We start from the raw sequence: 15120 nt of genomic DNA, 5'->3' as shown, positions 1-15120 counted from the left end.
TTAGCTCGAAATTTCCTTTGAAATGAGTACTTACAATGTATGGTTCTGAATATATCTGTAAAACAGATAAGTATATTTTTATTCCGGATAAAGTCAGATTATATCCCTGAACCTAGGCTTGTGGGTACTCGTTTAAAAGCTGTCGACGCGCTTAATTCAGATCTGACAATTATAAACATCTGTGTCTAAGTTTACGAAAACATCTATAGTATATCTGTTTTTCATCTCTTAAGCGATTAAAACTCCTTTCAAAATACGAAAGCAACCATCTGTATAGTAAAACCGTGAAAAGAAAATATAAGAAAACCGAAATACATCAAGGGTTCTTAAGGACCTGACAAGCTGTAGACACAATAGCCGACATATATCTGTTTATTCAAATGTTTTTCTTTGTGGCAACTATAAAAACGTTTGTTTTCATCCGTCTTTACTAAGATGTATTGGCGAGGCCATGCACCAAACCTTTCAACAACCTTCCCTCCAAAAAATAAATAAAAAAAAATATGGCAAAGAAAAAATTGCAGTTTCATCGAAACATAGCGAAACATAAAAGGGGTATACTTCAGACATGGACGCTAGGTATTCAATCAAAAACTTCCCCCACAATCCAATAAGGTTATATAGCAGCCATTATTAGTCCCCCCTTATATAACGGTCCACTATTTCACAAAATCAGCTTACCGTAACGTTTTACTAAGTAGAGGAAGAGAGTCTGTTTAAAATTGCCTTTAATAGAACAGATATAAACAGAAATATACTATTTTAGCTTTATTTTATGCTACGATGGCCTTCGTTGCGCTGTCAATTTAGCGTGACTTTCAACGCGGTATGATTGGGTTTGACAAGGGGAAAAGAGTGTATGAAAAGGGTTCTTAAATGCAGATAAGGTAGGTAGGTATAAATCAGTAATGAAATTATTTTTGGATTTCAACGAAATGTGAATGTACTTTTTAAGGGTTTTTATTATTTAATTGAATTTTATATTTGGGAGTTGGCTTAAAATTTAAATTTAAAGTAAGTTTCAAGAAATACTAGAGAACCGTAGACTTTGAAGTTATTTTATTTTATTTAATTAGTGTATTATAATTATACATTCATCTTTAATTAATAGGCATGAGTATTTTTAAATCTATAAAAATATATACAGCTTATATGTATTCCATTCTATCTCCATTTTGCCACAAGGGGACAGAAACACCCTGTATCTAAATATATATATATTTTTTAAAACTGGAGTGGATAGTATATGGTGTGAAGAGGTATAGCATACTTTGAACGTCAGTAGCGTAGCACCTTTCCTGACCCTGTATGAAGCACCATTTTTCAAAAAGGCTAAAATTCCCCGGGGGTATCGATGATTGCTCGGATAATACCGATAAAAAGTGCTTTAAAATGATCCCCTTTAAAAACGAAGGGTTGGAAGGGTCGATTTTTACACTCTTTATACCGAAGGAGCTGAACGAAAAATTGATATCCCTCAGTTCAAAAATATTCTTCCTCTCCACAATTCAAGCCTAGACCGAAGTATATAAAAATATATATCGTCCTCAGATATAGACGTTAAATTTTATTCTTTTAGACAGATATCGTTGCCTCTTGCATGCACAGACAGTTGAGTTAGTAAACTGCAACCTTATTCAATCTGAGAAAGAGAATATGGCAGGTACTTTTGAAATGATGTGTTCAATGAGGCTGAAGTTTGTAAAAAAAATTTAAACTGAATCAATCCATCAAGGTTAAGATAAGTGTGATTAAAAATGCTTTATATAGCTTTCAATATCCCTTTAAAGGGAGAATGAATTTCTTACGATTTAAGCTAGTCTATTTTTTTTGTAAAGCGCGCGTGTTTTGAAAAAACCACGGGTTGTTAAATCGCGCCTTTTTCTGAAAAAGCACGTGTTTTTAAAGCGCGTCTTTTTCTGAAAAAGCAAGTGTTGTTAAATCGCGCCTTTTTCTGAAAAAGCACGTGTTGTTAAATCGCGCCTTTTTCTGAAAAAGCACGTGTTGTTAAATCGCGCCTTTTTCTGAAAAAGAACGTGTTGTTAAAGTGCGCCTTTTTCTGAAAAAGCACGTGTTGTTAAATCGCGCCTTTTTCTGAAAAAGCACGTGTTGTTAAAGTGCGCCTTTTTCTGAAAAAGTGCGTGTTGTTAAATCGCGCCTTTTTCTGAAAAAGCACGTGTTGTTAAAGCGAGCCTTTTTCTGAAAAAGCACGTGTTGTTAAAGTGCGCCTTTTTCTGAAAAAGCACGTGTTGTTAAAGTGCGCCTTTTTCTGAAAAAGCACGTGTTGTTAAAGTGCGCCTTTTTCTGAAAAAGCACGTGTTGTTAAAGCGCGCCTTTTTCTGAAAAAGCACGAGAACTTAAGAAACATTCAAAACAATTATGATCCTTTCAGTTTATCTTTAAAATCAAGTAAAACTGTATTTCCATTAATCCGGTATATTTTAATAAATATATCAACAATTACATCTCATTAAAACAGCTATATATACACGAGAGGAAGGAAAAATGAAGGCAACCTATCAAAATCCTTTATTTCATACTTAATGAACTCTATCCGTAATTGTCTAATCCTACTCTAGAGAGAGAGAAAATTAATTAATATGACCTAACAAGCCCTTAAAGTGAAGTATTGAAAGAGATATGATACGATGAACAAAAATATTTTAAAACCAATTTTAAATTCAGTGAAGCGCCTAATACGTTTTGATCGCATTATACCCTGAACCAGTTTTAATTGAAAAGTCCCGTTTCCTCTGTTAAATAGAAATCCATATATTATATTTTGAAAGCAACTTTGAGTCTCCCGACCTACGAATAATTATAAGCCCTTCAATTTGACGAAGTTACTGACGTTGGAAATCGTAGAGATGCTGCTGGATTAGTAGAGAAGGTGGTTACATCAATCGTAAGTTCATGAGATATGTTCCATTGGTTTGTCACTTTTTACAAACTGGAGCTTGTCATGAAGTGACGTAGGTCATAGATTCGAGGTAAAACTACACCTGGTGAGGCGTTGTCAAAGGGTTAGTAATGCAGACTAAATAGGAAGATGGAATTTTATTGCAAAACCGAGGGTTTGTCTTCCGTTCAGTTTTGTCAGACCTTCTTGTGAGTCAAGTTAATCAAGCACTGATTCAAACTGAACTGCTAGCCTTTTTCACTCTGCAATCTCTTGACTTACTAACAACCTGTCAACACTGGGGGAACGTCAAAACCCCCTTTAGTGGAATCTAAAGGTACATAATTTCCTAACCACCTTATCTACATGAAACCTTTTCATTTAAAATTATGCCCGGGTGTTTTGAATTTGAAATTTTCGGAAATATAAATCCTATTATATCACAATGCTTTAAAAGAGGCGGGAAAATTATGAGAGGGAAACTTCTATTTCGGTGATGGGGCAGGCCCCCTCCCGTTATCTGAGAGAGTTTTGGGGGCCCATTGTGTATGTGTGTGTATAATAACGGAACGTGGTACTTTTACGCCTAATATGATGATGACCGAATACTTTGGTCTAGCTGATAAAGACCATGGACAAATGGTCATCTAAACCTATATTAACAGCTTCCCGTCTCTTTATGAAAAGGGCCGGGGCAACAGAGTCCCCGCTGTATAATTGTTGTTTCAGTTATGGAGATAATGTGAAAATCTAGTTTTGGCTCTAGATTCGAAGTAAAATATATATATACATATAAGACTTGGAGGATTGATACCATTTACACTGCAGGAGGCAAGGCTATACTTGGTACTGGAATTTGTCCGTAAAGTAGCTAGGTCTCCAGCAGTGTAAATGGTATCAATACTTACTTCTAGTCCGAAAACTATATGTATACTTAGTTCATGTAGGTATATCCTCTTTATTTTTCTATTGTATTGTAATTTAGTTTGTTTTCGAGATCTATATTTTTAATTGCTTTTAGTAAGGCAATTAAGGTTTATTTTAACGTAATTTGAAGTCTTATCTATCATTTACGTTTTTGAAATTTTATTATTTTTTTATGAAATTAACTTTGAATTGAAATTGATTTTGAGGAGCTGATAATTAAACATTTTTCAATTTTGGGGGGATATTTGAGATGGGAAGTTTATTAGTTTAGAAAAGGTACTTAAAAGTTTGGTAAGTGGTACACTCGGGTACACTCAATGTTTTTTCCGTGCAGTTTAGGACTAATTGCAGACTAGATTGTATTTATTTTTATGTTATATTCAATTAAATTGGGACATGTTTTAAAATTGAGGATTTAAGTATAATTTTTAGCGTAAAAAATTAACCAAAATTCTAAAAGACTCGTTTGTTAATTGGATTGGGGTTGTTTAATTAGACAAATATTTATGTATTTTTCAAGCCTTGCCAATTTTAATTAACCGAATATAAATTTATTAAGGTATTTTCGACCAATCACCTAGATTAAACTTAGAAATAAACGTTCCAAAAAGATATAATCGGTGATTAGAAAATTGGTATCAAATCAATCCATGGACAAATAAAGATCGAAGCCAGGAAAAAGAAGAATTTAGGAAATATCCACTTATAAAACAGACGAAAAAAAAAATAAATCAAAATTATTGGTGCCATAGCAGAGAAAGGGTTATCTGACGTGTCACGGAGGGAGCAAACACTTTCAAAAACAGGCTTCTTATTTTAGTGGAAAATTGGGTAAAAACTTAAAAAAAAGTAACTTAGAGTACCAAGGCGTTGAAACAATGAAAAACTCTACTGGAAAAATATATATAAAGGGATTTCTCCAAAACTTGGCAGAAAATATAAAGGATTTTTTCTTTTTTACTTTTTTTGGTATACTGTAGTACATTCCCGCCAAAATTTTGCCAGCTAGGCCTAACTCGCTCAAACGAAGTTTTCAGTTTTCCTTTTTTGTTCTCCGATGAAGCTCTCTCTCCCTTCGTTTTCAGTAACGAAAACAAGGAAATGGTTTTATACCGCAAATAAACCAAAAGAAAGAAAAGTAAAAAAAAAAAAAAAATCTAAACTAAAAACTATCCGACGCCCTTTGGGATAAAATAAATCTTTGTAGTTCAGGTGGTTATGATTGATAATTTTAGTTATTAGTATACTATGAAAGGCGTCTTATTTTTTATTAGTTAACCATCTCATTTATGCTTGGATGGTTTACTCTCGGAAAAAGTGGTGGGATATAAAAACAAAACTAACAAGATTTGAGAAATTATAAGATTGAAACTTTCGATATATGGATGGTGGTTTAGCCTTCTTGGTTTGACTCGATATTCCTATTGAAAAGTGGTGAATTTTAGGGCAAAATAAGACTCTCAAAAACTATATAAAGGGTTTTGGTCTAGGGTTATACAGGGTGTAACAAAATAGGACCGAAATAATATGGGAAATCAATTTTGATTCAAAAATGTAATAACTTTTTCACATTTTGTTGTTCTAAGGGACACCGTTTTGAAGTTATGATTTTACTGGAGTGTTTTAGAGATGACCCCTTAAATAAATTAGAAATAATTACCTTAAAATCAGTTTCTTAATTAAATTTAAGACATCCGTAAAATACTCCTAATTATAACTTAATTAGGGTGTCCCTAAGGACAAAATGAAATACAGAAGTTACCACTGTACTTTGGTCGCACCACCTTTTTTGTAACACCCTGTACAAAACGAAAGGCAAGGGTTTTTTGATCTATTATAGGTTGGGGATAATAAAATATCAGAAAGCTATCCTTTTTAAAAATTGACAGAAATGCATTATCAGGCTACGGACGATTTTTCAAACTGGAAAATTGAATTTTTTTAACCCTTGGTCCAAGGACCTCTCTCTTTCTCTCTCTCTCCTTTTATGGAATGAAAAAAACTTCACCTCACATTCCTTTATTTTCCGATCTTCGAATCAAAAAGAAAAAAAGATAACTTGCCCAAAAAAAGGGGTTTTTAAAGTAATAAAATATTTTTGTTTTAGGCTAAAAATGGCGGCGGTTTTTGTGTTTTGTTTTGGTGACGTCATTATTATTCGAGACTTTCAAGATTAGCTTGTAAACGTGACAGTGTATTTTGTTAGTTTGAATATATCTTCAATTTTAGGTCTAAATATTGTCTAATTTATACCAATATTGCTTTGAAAAAACTGGCCTAAAATATATTGAAACTATTTTAGGACTAAATTGAAATAATATTGTCAAAATTTGACCTATTTTTCTGGCCTATTCCATCCCTTATTTTATCAGTTTGCTTGTAAATTTCGCGAAAGACAGTCGCGTGATTTTACGCTTGGTTAAATTTGACATTAATTTAATCATACTTAGTTTAGAGTTCATACTGAACGGTTGACTTTTAACCCTAATCGCGTATGTACTTCGATCTGGAACAAAGATTTAAACCACCTACATTTTCCCGAAGAAAGGTAAACCACTATTTCTTGTTGATATATACTTAAGCCTTGTCAAGGAAACTCTTTTTCTGTAACCCCGTATGGGTTTCGATCCTTTCGGAATACGATTAAGTTGAGTAGTTCTTTTGTGTACCCAATGAAAAGACGTATCAAAAGAAGAGCTATGACCAATAGAATAACTCCTTAAAGAGGTTTCAAGGAGCGGGAATCACGTAAGCCTAATAGGTCAATAAATTTTCAAAGCTTTTCCAAAGCCCAATCTTTACCGCAACCTAAATTTTAATAGGGGGAATTACTAAGCCTAATTCGTGAGGCCTATTTTCGTAAATTTAAAGGGTTGATTTCGGTACATAAATTACAATGATTTGCCACTAAATATCCATGGAAACTTTAAATTAGCCTCAATAAAGACAAGATTTATTTTGGGCGCTAAGTTTGATGAGATAGTATAGTAGTGTACCTTAATTTTTAGATAATTTTAAATATTTGAGCCTAATAAATTATTTCTGTTATTTGAAAATAGTTAAATTCAACCTTCTTCCCGATGCATGCGCCAAGGCTTAGCACGTGATTTTTAACAAACTAATCATGGGTCCAATGGCACGTCGTCTGCTTCTTAGCATCAGTTAAAAATCACCCAATAAGCCTTAGCACGTGTAACGGGATTAAGTTGGATTTATGTTTTCAAATAATAACTATAGTTTACGTTACTAAGTACAAATAGATTCTTTATGGACAAGCCATAACCATTTGAAATCGCTCTATTAGAAAACCATTAGTAGCGTTAATTTATCTGCCCCAACCCAAAAGCCCAAAAGAAAACAAAAACCCAATGTATAAAGTAAAAAAAGAAGTAAAAAAAAAATTCGTAGAGGGACCTCTGTTAGATTAATCACTTCCCAACGCGCTTTTGTCCCAAGTACTTCATTATTGAGTGCCAACATAAGTAACTTGATACTAATAAGTATGACGCTTAATTGCTAAACGAGTCCACCATCTTGGGTTATTTCGCTGGCACCAAGAAGCACCACTAGAGGCAGTTCGAGTAGGCTAAAACCCCACGTTGAGTGAACTCGGGATCCAACTGGCGTTGCCTCTTCCTTGGCAGGGAAACCTATGTCCCTGTGTGTTGGTTCATGAAATGGTCTATAATTGTGTTGGTGGAAATCATCCATCACTTAAGTTCTTCTTACTTATTGCAAATAGGTTACTTATGGTGCCACAGCACCGCATCCACAAAAAGAACCAAAAAAGGGGGAGACCTAAGGTTTAACCTTAACCGAGCTAGGCTTAGGTTGTAAAGGAGTAGCTCGTCACTAATGGGGAATGGGATTCGAACTCTAATTGGCTATAGACCACGAGGTCGAGATATACCGTCAATTTCAAAGATTACTAGGGGCCTAGGAAGGGTTGGGATATTTCAAACGTGACTTGATTGCTAGATTAAAACTAAATTGAAAATGGGTGATGGAAGTTTTCCTTCAACATACATACCCATGCACTCTGTCTCTTTCCAGCACAAGCTGCATGCCCAATTATACCATACGCTCTACAAGGAATGCGTTGGGATTTTCTATCGAGATCGGATCGGCTTAATTGTTTGATTGCAATCTTACGGATAGGCTTAAGTAACAGGGTTCGTTCCAATATGGGAAATAGTTATATAGGGAAGACCTGAAATTGTCAGGGAAAGGTTCTAGAGTCGCGAAACTATAATTGTTTTGGAAGGACAATTAGAATTATTGTTCATAAACCAATTAGTAATGCAGGAAAATAAATGTTATATTGAGAAGTATACTGGTGGATTTGTCTGGGAAAATAAATGTTATTTTGAAAAGTATACTCCTGGATGTATCAGGGAAAATGGATGTTCTTTTGAAGTACTCTTGGAAACATCAGGGAAAATAAAGTTCTTTTGAGAAGTACTCTTGGGAGTATCAGGGAAAATAGATGTTCTTTTGAAGTACTCTTGGGAGTATCAGGGAAAATTGTTTTGTAAAGCTTATATGAACCCTTTAAGTAATTTTAAAAGTACGCATTTGTCCTTCTCTTTATATTTGACAACACCAGAAAACCAATTTCATAATATTACACCCCAAAACTCTCAAGTATCTAAACCACCCTTCACAATTTTCCAATCCTTAAAACACCCTGTATACGATCACCGTGAAAATTCGGACACTGCAGAAGAGTGAGTGAGTGAGAGAGAGAGGGAGAGAGAGTAACACCAAGCTAGAAACTTTACTTCCCCATCCATTTCCGAAAACAAATCCTCATTCTCCTTAACATCCTCACCTTTCGGTGTAAAACAAAAGATATTGGCTAAAACCGTACCGTAATTTCCCCGTCAACGATTTTGCAATCCTCCCCCCCCCCGCCATGATGCAGTCATCAGAGTAGAGGGAGAGCGAGGAGAGTAAGCTCCGTCCCCAAAAAAACCATCATCATACTCGCTCCTCTTCCTGTAACGAGAGCGGGACAGAATGCACCAGTGCAGCTATAGCTATATAACTATCTCGGGAAGAGAGTAGAGTAGAGTAGAGTAGAAAAAAATGCGCTCAGATAAAAAATTCCTGCCCGGATATCCGTCGTAAATTTTGGTGGAGACCGAACACAGAATCGAGTTCGCGCCGGAGTCAATCTTTTTAACATGGTTCGTTGGTTGAATATGTCACTGTTAACGCGTTATACCTGACTTTAATGCATAGCTAATAGTCATTGCTCCGTGAAAATGTTCTATTAAACGGGACAGACTAACTTGCTAGAACCATAAGTTTATAACATATTTTCCATAAGTATAACACATAATATACAAGTTCGTAATGCTAGGGACTTACAGCTCGAGCTAGTTCGAGAACGACAAGCGAGAATTGATTTACTACACTCGGTGGTTAATTTTGCGGCACTTCAATCTTCCTATTTAGTCTTAATACTAAGTCTTTGACAACGCCTCACCAGGCGTCGCTTTACCTCGAGTCTATGACCTACCTCACTCACTTCATGACAAGCTCCAGTTTGTAATCAGTGACAAACTTATGGTGAAAATATCTTATGAACTTATGCTATTATTAAATTGATACACACGAAGACAAAATGACCCTAATGAACTTTTATTGTTTTTATAACCTAATTAGGCTTAAGGTATATGAAAGATAACGTGTCGTGAGGCTTAATTAGTCAGGTCAAATTGAGACGTGATTATGTCAAGAATTATGGGGTTTGTGTCAGAATTAGTTGAATTTAATTATAATTTGTTTTGATTATAGTATCTTAATTTCGCTAACAAGAAATAGCTAAGCCTAATTAAAAAATAATAATTTAACAGCACCAAAAATCGAAAGATCTTACGTCTCGAGCGGTAGACGTTTCTATAAACTCAATTAATTTTTAAATCGCTAATTTATTCTATTACTTCCTGAAAGTGAAAACATCTAGGCCTATATCTTTCACCGAACCATTGTTGTAAGTGAATTGAATTGAATTGAATTAATTTAATATTCTAATCGAAGTTAAATTGGAAATTAGTTTTCTCTAAGTAAATTTCATTAATTAGAAATGTATATTACTAATTTTAGAACTATTACTGATCAAACATATTAATTAAATTAAAGTTTCCCCGCGCAGTTATAGTGTTTTCGTATTTATACATCAAAGTTCGATAACCATCTTCGGTGTTAGGCCTAACCTGCTAAACCCTAAGTGTATTTACAATTCACCACCGCATTTATTCAATTGTCCATCCGATCATAATTGATAAGGCGGGAAAAGGGCGCGCGCGCGATTGGGATAGATTTTTGGCACGAAAAAATACCTGAATGGCGCCAAACCGTAGCCTTTTATCGCTATAAATGGAAGCCGTATTTTGCGGCTAGACTCCAGACATCCTTAATATAAAACTCGCGCCATAAGTTCGCACGCTGTTTTCCCCCGAAACCAGAAAACATGACGGTTCAAAGTTCGAGCTAAGGAAACCCCTAAACTGTTAGTATATTCATTTAGACTCAAACGCACGATCAAAATTTACTTTTTTTCTCCCCTCGCGCTCCCAAAGCAGTTTCTTGGTCCATTTCACAATTTCAGATCCCTTAAGACCTGGCAGACCAGCAGATCAGCATCCTATCTTTTTGGGTTAGAGTTCCGCGAGAGTTTCCGCGGAAATAGTTTGCACGTGCAGATATAGTCTTTAAGAATCTTGGTCTCCTTCAAATTTCCTTTGAAAATCAGCCTTTTTACAACGGTTTGTGGGCCAAGAAAGGGTACTTAAAGAATACCGTCTCAAAGAAAAGAAATGCTTTATATTTAGTGCGATTGGATTGTATACAGTGATGTATCGGCATAATTTTTTCCCAGAGGGTATAATAATCTATACTTGTTTTTATTGATGAAGTTACCAAAAGAGATTTGAAATTGTATCCTGGTAATTGAAGAGGAAAAAATACTGATACGAGATTTGAAAATCAAAACCTTGTTTATTCCATGCAAAAATGTTGGTTATCTTTTATACTATTATGTAGCTTTTTACGTGAATAGAAATTTTCCAGCTTAAATTTAATGTAGTTAATATTAATTAGTTTCAATTTAAACTAATTAAACTCTTCATTCTGAAACGATACCAAACCTACCATGCAGGCATCATAACCTTTAACCCCATGCAAATTGTTGGTTATAGGGTGAAACATTTTTACGTGAATTGAAATTTTCCAACCAAAATTTAAAGTAGTTAATATTAATTAGTTTCAATTTAAACTAATTAAACTCTTCATTCTGAAACGATACCAAACCTACCATGCAGGTATCATAACCTTTAACCTCAAAATAAAGTCGCTAAACTTTGAACAAATTAATTTAATTTTGGAATACATTTGATGTTTTCAAACTTAAAGTTCGTCTGATTTATACAATTTGAAACAAAATCAAGAAACGCAAAACTTCAAAGGAAATCCCTGATTGGTTAATTCTCTCTTAAATCCCAAGGAACTTAACATTATTAATAATTTCCTGTTTAAATATAAACTTAAATTGTAAAACAACCCGCACTGGGTATTTAATAATATTAAAAGTAGAAAAGCTTTTAAGTATAAAGGGGATAGATACCTCGAGAACTGTTATTTTCAAAGGTGATATCTGCGCACGAATGCTTGTGGTAGTGAGTACCCCCTCGAAACGTATAATATTCCTTGTTAGGGGGAACCACATACCCAAAAGTACTAACTACCAAGGCCTGACAAACATTGAAAATGTGTATGTAGTTTCCGGGGATGCTTTTAAAGCCCAGAGGGGGTGGTGACAAGATCTTCCCTATTTAGGACTGATGAAGCTAGTAAATTACTCCAAGAATATTCCACATCGTTATAATCATTTAGCCCAAGGGACCAGTTTATTAATTGAAAATCTGTGTAGAAAAATAGTAACGGGAGGACCGGTTCTAAGGGCCAGTTTATTATTTTGAACGCTAGTTGGTCACTAATCTGTAATTGCGACATTCATGATGACATTGAATGAATTCGTGTCCGGACTTATATTCGTACAGTACAGAATTAAACAAGGACACGCTATATTTCAATTAAGACTGATCTTCCACCTTTTCGGGCCCGGCCGTCCTAGCTCTAGATGCTGCATGGTTACTTCCGCTCCCAGAAGGACTATACCGGTGACAGGCTAGGACCATTCTTACTCCCTCCGTACCACCACCACCTATCCCAGTTAGGCTTAGCTAGATATATACACTATCCATTCCTTGTTTTACCTTTCCCACAATCCTCCGGCCTTTCCCTCTTCCCCATTGCTACCGGCTAATGGACAGAAGCTTCTTGATCATTTTGTACCTAACTGAAGAGTGCCTTCCAGTGGTGGTGCATGGTGCTGCTGTATCTTTGGCTCTTTTGCTTTGGAAACTGTATTGTCTTGAAGCTGAAATGTTGTACAGGACGTTTTGGGTATTTTAGTTATTTAAAGTTTTGTTTGTAAATTCGTGTAAAGTTTTATGTTTTGTTAATTTACCGTTTTTTTTATTTTATTGGTAAAAACATTTAAAAAATAATGAATGTTTCATATTGGAAGTATGCATCTATATCTACAATATTATAAAAGATATAAGCAATCAAAGGCGCTTACGTGTTTGGATAAGATGACGGAAGGGGGCTATAGTTGTAGCATAAGAAACTATAGCACCGTGACGTCATTCGCTTCACAGTTAGGCCTAACGCATAGGCTCTGATAAAAAAACTTATTTTCTTATTTAATATTTTAGATAGAGACTTGGTTCTAATTTGAAATATTAATATATATATTAATTAAATTAAAAATTATATAGACTGCAGTTTCCATTAAGTAATATTGCAAATATACGAAGCTAGATAATGCTTTAGAAATATATGCATAAATATTAAGGGAAAATTATTTTTCTTATATTTGGGTAGTTACCACGTTTTCCAGTTAGATAATAGGGTTCAATTAGCTTTTGTTTCGCTATTTTGCTACTCCCTCGTATTCTGTATTCCCTTTTTTCCCCTCTTACGGAGAGAGAACATTTCATCTCTAGCTGATACTGAATTTTTAATGACTTAAAGCGAAGGATTTGGCGTTTCCTTCAATTACAATTTACGTTTTTTTACTCCTTATTTTTAGTTCTATACCCTTCTGTACCTTTATTTTTGAGTAGTAGGTCTAATAGGTCATCGATTTAGACCAATTACGCATCATTTCTAAGGATAAATTTTGCCCCTAAGGCCTGCCTATGCGGTCCAGTCAGTAGGCCTACCTTTTGACCAAATCCAGGCCTAGCAAAGGCTTATCGAATTTTTCCAAATTCAGGAATAGGAAAAAAGAAGTTTAGTGAAATTTAGGTCAATCTGATTCTTATATCATTCCATTGTTCTGCTCCCCTACCATACCCATTACGCTTTGTTGAAAAAAGTTTGTGGTTTACGCCTTATAACAGGTATTAAGCGGAGTTATGATAACTTATTTTATATTATGAAAGTATTTAGATAACAAAATTATGTTCGAAATAGTAGTAATCTATGATGTTTTGAAAATTTTAACCATTGAGAAAGAGAGAGGTATGTTTTGGATTGCAATGAATTGTGACAGCTCTGAGACATTTCGCTAAGCCTAAGAATTTAAGCCTAATTCTCATGGGGTTTTAATTAAATTAAAATTATATAATTTACAATCTAATTACGAAGTTATATTTCGGCCTATCACTGATGACATTTCACAAACTGACTGAAATTTTGAGTCTTAATTCTCGTGCCTTATCTATCATCTTTTATAGTTTAAGAAATTCACCTTAACACGTGTTAAATCTTCACCTTTCAACTTCTGGACAGCGCGGGAGAAAAATCGCAGGTGTTTTTCAATTTCCAATTTTTCAAATTAGGCTTAGCAGCTAGTAAACAAGTTCTTTTTCCAAAATTAAACTTATCGAAATTGAAGTTCACGAGCTATGCTATAGCGCGGTTTCTTACGAGTCTGTATTATCTCTAATCCCAAAGAAGATTCGCAACGTATTAAGAGTTAACATCGCCCTTGTCTTTCTGTAAATAACGCTAAATAAAAACATTGAAATCAAATAAAACGGGGGCAATTTCAAATCACGAACCAGAAAATCCCCGAACTCCGCAACTCTTAAAGTAGAAACGTTGAAACGAAAACCGAAAAAGACTAATCCGAAAAGAAACAAGCTGTGTAGTTACAGGTTTCTTTCCTTATACTGATTCGATACGTGATTGGCTTATCCTGCTGTAATAGTCGTAAAAACGGAGGCAAAAAGAAAGAGAAGAAAATTCAACCTCTGCCATGAATAAATGGGAGAAAGAAAAAGAAAGAAAGAAAGAAAGAAAGATTGACCCGATCCGAATTTATGAGTGGAATCTCTCCGGATTCTTTGACCCCCTTTTTCTGATGACCCCTTCTCCCTATTTCCCCCGCTGTACAGTTGGTACCATGCACCATCTCTCAGTTGCAGACGTTTGGTAACGCAAAACTGCCCTTACCATCTTGGCGCCTTGGGTAAAACCAACCAGAAGTATATAATAATACTTATCTGCGAGAGAAGTGTACCAGTACGAAGCGGGGTAAAGTAATTGTAACATGATTCTTCTCCCAACATCAGGTTAACATTTATAATAGCAAGGTTAATTACTAAACCGAACAAACATACGCGATAAATCGTTCCCCCTCATCATTACTCTATTTGCCAAGGCGCATGCGCTTGTGTGTTTTTGTCCCACGTCAAGATAATCAAGGTTTGTGGGTTCGTTGCTGAGGATTTAGTAAATACAAACAGTTATAGAATTCACTCTAGCACGATGCAATGTCCATCTGAAAATTGATGAGCAAAGCTAGATCAAACAAAAATGGCTCCTTCGCCTGGGAAGAATCATGTTACATAACTAAAGTATTAAGAGGATACAGAGTGTCATCCTTCTTCTATTATCCCCTTCTGGTAAAACGGATATAAACATTTGAGTGTTTTTAGTTGAGTAACTCGATCCGCGGTCAACGTATTTTAGGGGTCATTTCAATGTTCTAAGTGACTATATCTAGTCTTTCTCAGATAAATGATACGATAATCTACAGGGCCCGGTAAAGCTCCCATCGCGGGTATACCAACCAACCTCTTTAGGTTACGTTCGCAACATGTGAATTTCTTTTTTTATTTTCTTTTATTTTGGTTTTGGTGGCGGGAGTCGATTTGTAAGGCTTTTATTTTTTGCTATAGTTGACAGTTAGGAGCCTCATTCGCTAGCCCCTC

At 35.0% G+C, this 15120-nt stretch overlaps 2 protein-coding genes across 2 annotated transcripts in view; one reads left to right on the top strand and one right to left on the bottom strand.

Moving 5' to 3' along the window:
* The window catches only part of LOC149677051 (uncharacterized), a 48429-nt gene that overhangs the window by 30382 nt on the left and 2927 nt on the right, over positions 1 to 15120 (bottom strand). The gene's annotated exons all lie outside the window — the stretch shown is intronic.
* Positions 6246 to 15120, top strand: part of LOC149677050 (uncharacterized) — a 46567-nt gene continuing 37692 nt past the window's right edge. The window contains exon 1 of the mRNA XM_089838027.1: positions 6246 to 6374. Coding sequence (XP_089694153.1) covers positions 6321 to 6374 — 54 coding nt within the window. The 5' untranslated portion in view covers positions 6246 to 6320. The remainder of the gene's footprint in view (positions 6375 to 15120) is intronic.

Source organism: Phalangium opilio, unplaced genomic scaffold (genome assembly GCF_054372755.1).
Source record: "Phalangium opilio isolate 3A_F unplaced genomic scaffold, DU_Popi_V2 ptg000045l_1, whole genome shotgun sequence".
Taxonomy (NCBI): Eukaryota; Metazoa; Arthropoda; class Arachnida; order Opiliones; family Phalangiidae; genus Phalangium; species Phalangium opilio.
Note: the sequence above shows the minus strand (reverse complement) of the source record. Positions and strands in the feature narration are given on the sequence as shown.